The sequence below is a fragment of the Lipotes vexillifer genome, unplaced genomic scaffold, assembly GCF_000442215.2.
Source record: "Lipotes vexillifer unplaced genomic scaffold, Lipotes_vexillifer_v1.1 scaffold942, whole genome shotgun sequence".
NCBI classification, from domain to species: Eukaryota; Metazoa; Chordata; class Mammalia; order Artiodactyla; family Lipotidae; genus Lipotes; species Lipotes vexillifer.
In genome coordinates this window covers 846996-859970 of record NW_006798282.1, presented here as the reverse complement: position 1 = coordinate 859970, position 12975 = coordinate 846996, and the positions used below count along the sequence as shown (strand labels likewise).

Sequence of the window (12975 nt, the reverse complement as noted above, 5' to 3'; positions counted from 1 at the left end):
AAGAGTGTAGGGTCCGACATCACAAGCCTGGTGATGCCTGAGGCACGGGCGCTGTTTGGAGGCTCAGACAACCAACTTGGGGAGGAACACCTCATCTATAAGTGGGGGAATTAACATGTGCATCCTGCCTCCCCCCGACTTGTCAATTCATTCATTGGCTGTTGTTTCCCTGCTGTCATGTGCCAGGTGCTGGGGAACAGTGATGGACAGGCCTCTTGAAGCTTGAATCTAGGCGGGAAGACAGGTGACAAACAAAATCTCTTGTAGGCAAGTCCAGGTAAAATCGAATGTCTGGGACAGTTATCATTAGAGGGCCTGCCTGGGAAGAATGCCCTCTGCTAAAGAGGGGTGTAACTTTCAGCCCGCACAGCCAGGGGAAAGTGCTGTAACCCACCAACCATCTTTCAGCTGCCGTGGAGTTTTGTGGTGGGTGCAGAACAAGGTTTCTGTAGGGAAGCCTCACAGATGTGGTATCTGCTCTTCCAGCCTGGGGCCCCTGAAGGAATCAGACAGGTCATTCTTAATTTGAGTCTCAATTTTAAAATTAAATTTTGTCATTTACAGAAACTTGGCAGAAAATAAAGAAGCACTATCAGAAAAGGATATTGAGGGGTCAGGCAAGCAGGTGGTGGCGGGGGAAGGAGAGGGAACATCTGGTTCCCCAGGAGGATGCAGCAAGAGTCAGGCTCACTGCTGATGGATGGCAGGACTCGGAACACCCCAGGATGCCAGCAGGTTGTTTCCTATAATGGGTGTCATGGGGGGTCCTGTACCAGATGGTGGACCCCAAGTTAGCTTGTTTAATCCTCAAACACCCTGTGACATAGCACCAGCCCCACTTTAACAGGGGAGGGAACAAGAGCCTCGGAGAGGTCCTGCAGGTGCCCACGGTCTCACCATTGGTAAGCAGTGGAGAGTGATTTTCCTACCGTCCAGCCTGTCCAGTCCTGCTGCCTGGCTTCCTGCATACCACAGTGCCCCCTACAGGTGTCTGGGTGGGAGTTGGGAGTCTTGCTTGGCTGCCCAAAGGAACTGGTCCAGTCTGACTGTGTATGAAGGAAAGGAGGGGACTGGTCTTTGCTCTGCCCTCAGTGTGACCTTCCAAAGGCTTTCCTGCAGGGGATGTGGGAGCAGTGGAAGGGCCCTAGCAACCCTGTGCACACTCACAGTGATAGTTGTTCCCTCTGCTGCCCATCCCCCAGCCCCTCTTCCCACTCAGCCTTTAAAATGAAGACAGAGGGCTTTCCTGGTGGCACAGTGGTTAAGAATCCACCTGCCAATACAGGGGACACGGGTTCAGGCCCTGGTCCGGGAAGATCCCACATGCCGCGGAGCAACTAAGCCCATGCGCCACAACTACTGAGCCTGTGCTCTAGAGCCCGTGAGCCACAACTGCTGAAGCCCATGTGCCACAACTGCTGAAGCCCATGTGCCACAACTGCTGAAGCCCATGTGCCACAGCTACTGAAGCCTGCGCACCTAGAACCCATGCTCCGCAACAAGAGAAACCACGGCAGTGAGAAGCCCCCGCACTGCAGTGAAGAGTAGCCCCCGCTTGCCGCAGCTAGAGAAAGCCTGCGTGCAGCAACGAAGACCCAACGCAGCCAAAAATAAATTAATTAATTTAAAAAGATAAAAATAAAAAAATAAAATGCAAGACAGGTGGTACTGTACTTCCTTTGGAGAGCCTCCCCAGATACCTCAAGTGCCACCCAAAGAACCTCCTTCCCCACCATGCTGTTGTCACCTTCCCTTTCCTCCTCTGGGTCGTCACCCCCTTGAGAATCTGAAGAGCTGTGGATTCTTACTCCAGAAAAATGAGCCTTTGCACACCTGGCCTGTGTGTGTGTCTGATCATGGACCTCTGGAATCCTGTCCATGGACCCAGGCTGAGTCCCCACCCTGGTCTGTGAACACTAGGTGCCTACTTGTTCTTTTTTTCTCCTCGGCCAGTGTGGAGTACCTAGCAAGAGGGAGCCAGTCAATATTTGTTGACTAATAGTCTGCTGGAGGGGTTATCTGCCACCCCCTTTGAGCACGACAGGTTCCCCAGTTGCACTTGTGGCAAGAATAGGACCCGACTTGGCTTGGGGCCACCTCCCCACCCTAGTCTGCCACACGCAGGACGTCAGCAGTCATCTGGGGCAAGGCCATGTGTTGGCCTGCATGCCGTTGCCTGGGCCTCGGGATGGGGTATCAGTGGTGGGGCCAGCCCTGCCTCTGCTGAGGAGTGGGCCCATTTTCTGCTCTTGAGGACACCTTGACAGGCACTGGAACCTCAGCCATTGTCCGCACCGGCCATCGCCAGACTCCAGGCATTAGGCCTCAACCCTGGTCATCCTGAAAGCTGCCGCACCCTTTCTCTTTGTCGCCTAAGCACTGCCACCTTTTTTGTTAAAGGTGCCTTCATTCACCCAGTGAGTCAGGGTCAGGACCTCAGTCGTCCCTGACTTCTCCCTGTCCCCTCGCAGCATTCAGGCACCCCCTTGTTCTATCCCGTCGCCACTGACCTAGTTCCGGCTCTTATCTGCAGTCCTTATCTCCCGCTCCCTTTCTGTTCTCCCAGCCCTCAACTCCCTGCAAGCTTTGTTTGCTTTGTTCTCTCCGCTCACAAGCCTTTAGGGAATGTCCACACCCACAGGAGAGCAGTGGCTCTCAGCTCTGGGCCCACCCTCCCCTTCTGAATTCTCTGATCCTTGGTGAAGCACTGAACGGGGAATCAGAAGACCTGTTCCCCCTGTACAGATTGTCTGACATGTCTTCTGACGTCGTCTTCGTGGAGCAGATGTTATCATAATGCCCATCTCAGGATTGCAGAGAAAGCCTGGTGAAAACAAAGTGAAAACTTACCGTGACCTCTGCAGATGCCAGCAGTCTGGGCCTGTGGCCTCGTGGCTTCTCTGCGGCCCTTCCCTTCTTGCCCTGGCCCGATTCTCCCTGCCCCTCAGTGTCTGCTGTCCTGTTACCCAGGCCGCAGACCTTCCTCCTTCCTCCCTGGTCATTTCTTTCTTGTAATATTGCCATGATGTTGGTATGATGGTCCTGGTTTTCATACATGGGGAAACCCAGGCCAGACAGGTTGAATGGCTTGCCCAAGGTCACACAGCAAGGTGAAATTGAGCCGGGCTTGCCAGACACATTCCCACCCAGAGCCCATGAGCTCAACCACTGTGCTGTGCCTGCTGTAGGCGGTGTCAGGCCCACGGGTACAGGTGGGTAAGACAAGCATCTGCCTCCAAGGATCTCTCCGCCTACTGAGCAGGCAGTGGGCACACCGGCCAGGCCATCCTAGCAGCAAACTGAGTGCCAGGACCCAGAGTCAGGGGCCCTGCCGCCCAAGCTGCCTGTTGGAACCTCCCCTCCCCACCCCCTTCCCTGGTCTCTGGGCAGTAGAGAGCCATGCAGTTCCTGTGCCCAGGCGTGGTGGTGTTCGGCCCAGGGCTTATCATTGCATCCTCAGGGTCAGTCAGGCTCTGGGTGACTGCCCTGCCCCCTAAGTGCCCTTGGAGCACAGCTCCGGCTGCAGCTGCACCCGACAGGAAGTCCCTTTGCCCCACATGGGGCTGCCCTGGCTCTGAGGATGGGCAGCAGGGTGATACTGTGAAACCTGCCAGGTTTGCCCTCAGCACTGTCAGTGCCTTCCTGCTTCCCACTTCCTGGCATCTGTGCCCATGTCTCTCTGACTTTTCCCCACCCTGGGCCAAGTTGGAACTGGAAAGGCTCAAACCGGGGCCAGTTTCGCCTCTTCTTAGGGAACTGGGGTTTGGAGGCTGTTCTCTTGATTGTTGAACAGAAGGGCTGTTTCCATGGACAGTACCCCAGGCATACTCAGAGCTAATGAGGCATGTTTGCCTGGGCACTGGAAAGTGTTTCTGTACCTGGGAGTTTCTGTCGGCTCTCCAGCTGCTTCAGTAATGGCCTCATGGTGGGAGGAACCTAGACCAGAAGTTGAAGCGTCTCTCTGTTAACCCTTTCCTGCCTCTTTCTCTTCTGGAAGGGAGAGCCCCAGGCAGCACCTCCTCTTCGGATGAGGGAGGGGCTTGTTCCTTGTCCCCTCACAGCAAGCGCCCCTGCCTCAGCACATCTGCCCCTGATGGCACCCACCCGGCCCTCAGTTACTCTTAACCACCCTCCCCAGCGCATACGCACAAAGAACAGGTAGGGACAGGTCCAGGCTGGGAGTGGAGCATCTCACCTAGTTTCTAGTCTCCGTCCCCTCCCAGCACTCACTCTCCAGGCTGCTAAAGTGCCTTTCCGAGCATGAGCCTCAGCCCACCCAGAGCACTGGAGGAAGACCCTGTCAGCCCCCCTCTACTCCTGACCCCCTCAGTCTTGGGTGGGCCAGCCACCTGGGTCTGCCCTACAGGTCTTATCAGTGCCCTTGCTCTGCTCTCATGTCTGCCAGGCAATTACCATTCCCAGGAATGTTCTGCCTTCTTTAGCCACTTGGCAAGTCCCCATTCGACATTTAGAGTTGAGTTGAAGGGTAACCTCCTTCCCTGACAACACCTATTCCTTGCCGATTCTCCAAGTATACAAAACATTCCTCCTCACTCTTGGCACAGTTACCATTGTCTAAACCTGCTCCTTGAGCTCCTTGTGGCAGGGTGCTTGTTTCCTTTATCCTTGTGTCTAAGGCAGACCCAGCACACAGAGGGCTCCAGGGGTACAAGGGAAGAGGGACCCATGTCTGCCTGGGTGGGGAGGTCAGCAGGAGGAGATGCAGCAGCCTCCCTTCTCGCCCTGCTTTTCTACATTTCTGGTGGTTCATTGAGCTACTTCTGGTAGTCGCCCTACGTTCAGGCAGCAAGTATGGATTGATCTCCCCGCCCCCCACTTTGTATACCATCCAGAGGCAGGTGCATTCAGCTAGTGAGGGCTCCTTCTGAGAGGGGACTGAGGAGCAAACACGGAGTTAAAACACCAAGTCTCGGGACTTCCAGTGGTTAAGACTCCGTACTTCCACTGCTGGGGGCATGGATTCGATCCCTGGTCGGGGAACTAAGATCCTGCATGCCACGTGGCGTGGCCAAAAAATTTAAAAAACAAAAACGAAGAAAAACACCAAGTCTGGACATGTCCCCAAATTGATAAATCTTCAGGTGGTCTAATAAGGAAAGAGAAAAAACACAAATTATCAATATCAGTGGATATCACCACAGATCCTACAGACATTAAAAGGATAATAAGGGGGGCTTCCCTGGTGGTGCAGTGGTTAAGAATCCACCTGCCAATGCAGGGGACACAGGTTCGAGCCCCGGTCCGGGAAGATCCCACATGCCTCGGAGCAACTAAGCCTGTGTGCCACAACTACTGAGCCTGTGATCTAGAGCCCACGAGCCACAACTGCTGAGCCCATGTGCCACAACTACTGAGCCTGCGTGCCTAGAGCCCGTGCTCGGCAACAACGGAAGCCACCACAATGAGAAGTCCGCGCACTGCAACGAATAGTAGCCGCTGCTCACCGCAGCTAGGGAAAGCCCACGCACAGCAACAAAGATCCAGCGCAGCCAAAAATAAATAAATAAAAATTTTTAAAAAGGATAATAAGGGAATATTATAAGTGACTTTATGCCAGTAAATTCAGTATGAATGGATATTCCTTGAAAGACACGATATAATAAGACTGACTCAGGAGGAAATAGAAAATCTAATGAGCCCCATACCTAAAACCTCACAAAGAAAACTTCAGGCCAAGATGAAGTCTTGTCATATATTTAAAGAAGAAATAACACCAATCTTGCACAACGCTAATTTTATGAAACAGGTCGGTCAGGCTCTGTTTGGGGCAGGGCTGTGTTTGAGAGCCCCTGAAGTCCTGCCTCAGAGGCCCCTTCCTCCTGTGGGCTCTGAGGGAGGTGAGAGCAGGGGCAGGGCCTAGGTGTGGAAACCTGGGCCAGGGTCAGAAATGTGGGGTACCTCCAGTAACAGGCAGGCGGGCTGTGGGGAGGACCCCAGTCCAGGCCTTGGCTTTCCTGCCCTCCAGCCACCAGTGTTCTAAGAATTTGGCTCTTCTGGAGTTGGTGGAGAGAGTGGTAGTTAAGTTAGCACAGAGTTAATGAAGGTGATGTAGTCCAGGCTCATGGCTACGCCTACAAGAGCTCTAGGAGACGTCCCTACACTGAGAGGGACTTGGAAGGGACACAGAGGCCTGATGATGAGTAGGAATGACAACAGGCCTGTGTCTTGGGCCCAGAGGAGTGACAGAGCCTGTTGCCTGGGAACCTCAGAAGGCTGCCTTGAGGAGGTAGCCTTTGAGCTGGAGTCCAGAACTGGCCAGAGGGTGGGCTTTGTTCGGGGTAGTCAGAACGGACAGATCAGGATTTGGGACAGAGGGTCTGGTGTCAGGGTATTCTGGACAAGGCCAGTATGGATGGGCTACAGGGAGAGTGCTGAGGCCTTGGGGGGGCTGCACCTTGAGGAGAATGCTGTTCCTGAGGGTATGGGGACCAATGAGAGCTTTGAGCAGAGGACACCCTCCGTCCATGTGGATGGATAAGGTGGAGAGAGATGTAGGGGAGATGGATTAGAAAGAGGAGGAGGAGGGTGCAGCAGGCTGCTGTGTTCTCCAGAGTGTAGTGGGTAGCTGGCGGCAGGCAAGGGTCGGGGGAATAGCTGTGGGCTTGGCTGTGGTGGGGACCTCTCGGGGTGGGACAGAACATGGGGTTGGAAGGAGGGAGAAAGGCGGGAGATTGGGGAAGGGTGTGTGTAGGCGGGGCTAGGCAGCGAGTTACATTTAAGGGTCTGGGGGTGGGTGAGATGTCTCTAGACTCCCTGGGATGCTGTGTTCCTCGGGCCCTGCCTGCACTCCCATGGGTGTCCTCCAGGGCTTAGACCTAGGCCCAGGCTGGCTGTGACTGGTCTGAATGCACGTGGCCAAATCTGAACTGTGAGGGGAGCATGGGAGAGGTGACTGGGTTCAGAGCTGGTTTTAGAAACTAAGTGCGTCTCCCGTTTCCTTGGCAAAAATGCAAGAGTTCAGGAGGACCTTGATCCAGAACCCTAGCTACCACTGACAGATTCTGTGACCTTGGGACAATCTTTCCTTTCCGTGGCGGTCATTTGCCAGCTTCCCCCATGGGTTGATTTGAGGACTCGGAAGGCGGTGGTCCTGTGAGCCCTCCAGTTCTGAGGGCCTTCGAGTCTCCTAGGCTGGGTGGGCCGTGAAACTGGTCAGTGCCTCCTACCACTGTCCCAAGCAGTGCAAGTCCTGCCTTGTGACCTAGGCCAGGGTTGCCCCAAAGCCATTTCCCTGCTCAGAGATGCTCACTGTGCTACCTGAGTTGCCTTTGAGTGGGCCGACTGGAGCGCGCCTTGTCCCTGCACTTATGTGGCCTGTTCATTTGTTCACCGGCTCTGGCTCCACGCACATATGGGTACCATTCTTGAGCCCCTGCTCTTGCACAGCATCCCAGGCTGGGGTCTTCCTTAACCTCAGCAGTCTGCACGGCCCACCAGACTGCGGGGCATGTTTTTAAAATGTCATTTAGATCATTGGGTGTTTTCTCATTTATTAATGAATAACTTGGCCTTTGCCGAGACACTTGAGTGTCTCTGGGACCCCAGGAGGGCGGTGGCAGCTGTGCCACTGAGTTTGCCCTTGCTCAGGGGCTGTGAACGTGCATGGTGTTTGCAAAAGAGTTGCTCCCAAAGGCTGTTTCCACAGTCCCCACCCTCTGCCTCCAGCTGGCCCAGGTTAACTGGGCCCTCACGGAAAGAAGCCTTCCTGTGGGCTTGCCCATCAGCCCACTTCAGGGGAAAGCTGAGCCTTTGCTGCTCTTCCACCTCTGTCCTTTCTCACCAAGGGGAGGTGTCTGCCACCTCCTTCCCCTACTGCAGGACCTCTGGCCATCAGGGAGTCCACTGGCTGGCAATTAGGAAGGAGCTTTTAGTTCCTATGTCCTGGCTTCTGGCTTAACGTAATCACTAGCATTTGTCAGGGAGGGGTACATGCAGCCTGGGAGCCATGTGGGGAGCCTTAACTTGTTTCTCAGTTGAGAGTTTGTACGCCTGCTCACCTTACTTCTTTGGCCATCACCAAACAATTGCTTCTGCCCCAGGGCCTCCCTGCCCAGCCTGTCAGCAGGCTCTTGGGAAAGGCCTCTGGTCCTTCCTCCAGCAGCTCTGCTCCCGTTGCCCTAGAACACTGGCCGGAGCCCTCTGTGATCAGCCCCACCCCTTGACAGCCTTACCTGCATTCACCTGCGCCCTGACTGCCGCTCCAACCACCTGTGTGTTCTCAGACCACACCCCGCCTTTGCTCAAGCTTGCTCCCCTCTGGGAGTGCCCTTCCTGCTCCTGTCTCCCCATCCTGTAACACCCAAGTTCTGCCCACCCCTTAGTAGGAAGGTAGGAAGCCCCCTACCCACCCCACAGACCCATGTTGACCTCACTCATGTAGCTGTTGTCGTTCCTGCTGCCTCATCCCCAGGAGACTGAGCCGCCCTGGGTTGAGAGAGCCAGGGGAACATCTTGCTCTATTCACATCACAGAAACCTTTCTCTGGTCCAGGACTCCGAGCCTGGTTTGGGTGGTCTCCTTGCCCATAGGTGTGTGGCCAACGAATGGCGCAGTCTGGTGGTTTCCAGGGTCTCCACGATGAACACTGGCAGGAAGTGACTCATAATGCAAACGCCACTCTCGGGGAGGCCGTTGTCAGTGACATAAACAAATCTCTAGGAGAGGTGGTACAAGGAGCTATTTTACTTATAATTTATGTTCTTTTCTCCATTGCAGCAGGTCCCCCATGGCAGGGGCTTCCACATGTCTCCTCGGAACATGCTCCAGCAAGTCAAAGGCAGGTCATGGCCAGTTATCAGGGGCACATTGATCCCCTCTGGAGGGCCAGCCCTGGCACGCAGGGAGAAGCCGGGCAGGGCTCTGTCCCAGATTTTCTCAGGACAGACACTGGGGGTTTGGGCGCATGCGAGAGCACACCCAGTGCACACCCTCCGTGTTGGTTTGTCTGCAGGCAGGTCTGATCCAACTGCAGTGGTCACATGGTAAGGAAGGAAGCCCAGGAAGGTGTTTCCTGCTGCAGGTGGAGGCAGCGTGGGGGTGTCCTTCTGCCGGGCCCTCGGCGCACCTGAGAGCAAGCGTACTCTGTCAGGGTTGAGATGAACATGGCTTCTCTAGACTCACAAAGAGGTGGGGAACGGGGGAAGAGGAAGATAACCAGACTTAGAAATTTTTCCCATGGAAACTTCAAACTAATTCCCCCTCCCTCCGTCCCCCTGAATACATTGCAGGAGTGAACCTGTTACAAGCCTGGTCCTAATTTGAGTTATGCTGCTCCTAAAGGGAACCAAATAGGTGTTTCTGGAGAGGCCCTGGCCTGGAAGGCAGTGGGTGGCGGTCAGGAGACCCGAGCTTTTGTGCTGCTCTGGTCGCTGGTGATTGCTCTTTGCCCCATGTCTCCCGACGTATGAGGGTGGCTGGTGGCCTGCCAGCGTGGGCCCTCGGCGGCACTGACCAGCATCACCTCTCACCACCTAAGACCTTCCAGCTCTTCCTGCTAGTGTTCTCTGAGGGCCACTCTGGTCTGGGCCTGGGCTGGGATCATGGTTTTGTTTTGTTTTGTTTTGTTTAATTTATTTAGTTTATTTATTTTTGGCTGCATTGGGTCTTCGTTGCTGTGCCTGGGCTTTCCCTAGCTGCAGCAAGTGGGGGCTACTCTTCGTTGCTGTGAGCGGGCTTCACGTTGCGGTGGTTTCTCTTGTTGCAGAGCATGGGCTCTAGGCACGTGGGCTCAGTAGTTGTGGTGCGTAGGCTTCAGCAGTTGTGGTTCGTGGGCTCAGTAGTTGTGGCGCACAGGCTTAGTTGCTCCGCGGCATGTGGGGTCTTCCCGGACCAGGGCTTGAACCCGTGTCCCTTGCATTGGCAGGCGGATTCTTAACCACTGCACCACCGGGGAAGCCCAGGGTCATGGGTTTTAAATTCTGCTGAGGGAGTTGAGGGGTGGGAATTGTGGCTCCAGCATTGTGCCCCGTCGGTTGCAGCAGGCATGTGCCCCGCTTGGAGGCTGGAATGCCAAGCTGGTCCTGGCCAGGCTGTGTAGCTCCTGGAAGGAGGAGTGTTCATTTGAGCAGCTGGTTTTCTCCCTTCCTTTGCAGGACAAGGAAGATGGGGAGCCAAAGACCAAGCAGCTCAGAGAAGGGGAGGAGGAAGGCGAGAAGCACAGGTAATGCCTCACACGCAGCTCTCTGCCCTGCGCCCTCCTCCAGGACCTGCTGGCTTCCACATCCTCCCAATTCTGCCTTCAGTCTCTACCCCATTGCTCCCTCTCCACCCCATGGCTGCCTTGTGCAGACAGGACAGTCTTACAGTTGGAGCCTTCTCTGCACCCTTTCCGCCACTGGCTATCTGACTCTTAGCCACCAGCCTTTTACTCCAGACCCTCATATTATGTCCCCTCACTCTTCTCCTAAAACACTTTGGGTGACATGGTTCTACAGCACCTGCAGAATCAGGTCCACACTCTCCGTGGTGTGTGAAGCTCTGTCTGAGCCAGCAGCCTGGGCGCCTGCTCACTTGGGGGGAGTAGATCTTGATGCCCTGAGCAAGCTTATCTCGGTGGGCTGTGCTTTGAGGGGGTGCAGCAGGTGGGGAGGGGTGCTCCCCAGAGGAAGCTGGACCAGCACTCGGAAGCAGGCCTTCCAGATGCCACAGCCTGCTGTTTCCTTCACCAGTGTGAGTGGAACCCTCCCCAGGTGCAGGCCCCTCATCCCTGCCTTCTTATTCAGGAGCTGATCTCAGACGAGATGGGGCTTTTTCAAGTCCACAGGGGAGCACGTGTGTCTGTGCATGTGTGACATAGCACTTTACAAAGTGTGTTCACGCTTTCCTCACAGCAGCCCTGCAGGGTCCTTGCCATCTCCCTTGTTATCACAGAAGGCGACAGCTCTGTGCTGAGAGGCTGGTGATGCTCAGTGGTGGTGCAGGGACCCTTGTCACCCTAGCACTGGGCTCTGGGGTGTCTTGTTGGACCTTGGCCCCCCCCAGCACAGCACGCGGCCCTCTCTGGTGACAGAGACGAAGGCCAGGTCATTGCTCTTTTGCCAAGTGACTACAGACTTGGGGGCTTGGGGGTGGGTGCCTGCACAATTTCCCCCATTCTGTGGTAACTGCTGAGAGACCCTTTGGTTTTCTTCTGGTTTGTTCTTAGGTTTTTGATTACTGGCTGGAGCCTTGAGTCATTCTGCAGATTCAGTTTTCTAACCAGATACAGTGCGGGGCCAGGGGTTGTGGCTGAGGAAATGGGAAAATACAGCAGGATTGGAGGCAGGCACCCCAGGACCTCACCCGTCACCAGCCATGCTGGAGAATCACCCACCTTCCTCTCTGCCCATGCTCCTACCCATCTGTCCAAGCTGACCTTTTTAGAATCGTGGCTGTTTTAGTTCCTTTGGCTTTCCTTATAGATTTTAGAATCAGCTTGTTAATATCTATTTTTAAAGCTTGCTGAAGGTGACTGAGAGTAAAGAGTGACAGAGGAGGACAATGATGTGTTGTGGAAACCAGGAGAGGAAGGGGGCTTGGCTTTCTGGAGACGGTGCCGCTCCCTTCATCCTAACCCATTCCTTAGTGGCCCTGTGCATGGGTATTTCAAGGAGTGTGGAAAGGATGGACTGTCTCACGTCAGGTCCTCTTAAAATTTCAGAACGTAGGCATCATTCAAGTGTACGTGTTTGTATTGTTGCCTACTTATTAAAAATAAACTAATACAAAAAAGGATAAAATAAAAAATAAATAAATAAAAAGTTTGCTAGAGTTTTGATTGGTATTGCATGGAATCTATAGATCAGAATACCTTTAAACATTTTTTTTATTACTCTCTTCAGGATAAATCCTACCGCATTCCCCTACAACCAAATCCCCATTGAGTGGGAGTCAGTCCCCCGAAGGTCAACTAGCATAGGCCAGGCTCTATGGGAAGGAAAGATGAGTTCCCACCTCCAAAAGGACCCCTGCTTCTCCTCTGGGCTGGATCTGCCCTCTCCCAGCCAACCTTCCCTCATGGTTAACTGCACGGGCGCCCATGACTCACCTCTAACACAGCCCCCTCCTTGCCTCCTAGGTAAGATGTGATATGGCAGCCCTGGAAACCTGGCCACAAAAAGGGGCATTTATGTCAGTTGCTGTTGTTTTTTGTAAGCCCTCAGTCACTTCCTCCTGATGGCAAGTTGGCTGGTGTATGCCGTGGAGGTATGTCTAGGGGAGGGTTTGTGGCTAACAGTCGTGGTCACCCTACTAGGTGGGAGGAGAGGGCCGGTGTTGCACACTCGGTTGGGCATGGAGCGGGGGAGCATGTCTTAAGTGTCTGAACAAGCAAGCCCCAAACCCTCAGCTCCCACAGCCGTCACCTCCCTTTGGCTTAGGATTGAGGTCTGCACCCAGCCAGAGCTGTCACCATTCAGGGGCACCCTGGGTGAGTGTCACGTACTGGAGAAGGAACTAGGCCACGAACCTTCCTTCCTTGGGGATGGAAAACCGGTTCTCCAACTCCATATGGAGAAAGGTCCCACCCCAGCTGAGGCCCGGCCCAGCCTTGTCCCAGTGCCCAAGCCCTTTAGGCTGGCAAATGCCAGGCCTTCTCTCATCTGCCGGTTGGTTCCCCAGGATGGTGGCTTTGCACCAGGGCGTGCTCGCAGACCCATGACGTCAGCTTGATTCGGCAGATATTGCTGTGCTCTCGCGGTGATGCTCAGAGCGGCCCCTGCCCCCACTTGCTGAGTTACCTCACTCCCGCTCCAGGCCGGAATGTCCTGGCCCTGGATAGAGGGGCTGGACTGTGGCTCCGTGACTCGTGCTGAGGCAGCAGCACAGAGACCTGCGGCCGCCCTGTTTTTCCTGATCCTGTTGCTCGGGACTAGGCGCAGGAATGTGGAAGAGTGAATCAAGAGAGAACTGGTATAAGGGATGTGGTGTCGTGGGAAGCCGACTCTGTGTGACCGGGCCAGGTGCTTCCCTTCGTGT

The 12975-nt window shown here is 54.7% G+C and overlaps 1 protein-coding gene across 1 annotated transcript in view; it reads left to right on the top strand.

Moving 5' to 3' along the window:
- The window catches only part of CCDC12 (coiled-coil domain containing 12), a 55167-nt gene that overhangs the window by 30764 nt on the left and 11428 nt on the right, over positions 1–12975 (top strand). Inside the window, exon 3 of the mRNA XM_007470263.1 lies at positions 10113–10180. Coding sequence (XP_007470325.1) covers positions 10113–10180 — 68 coding nt within the window. The remainder of the gene's footprint in view (positions 1–10112; positions 10181–12975) is intronic.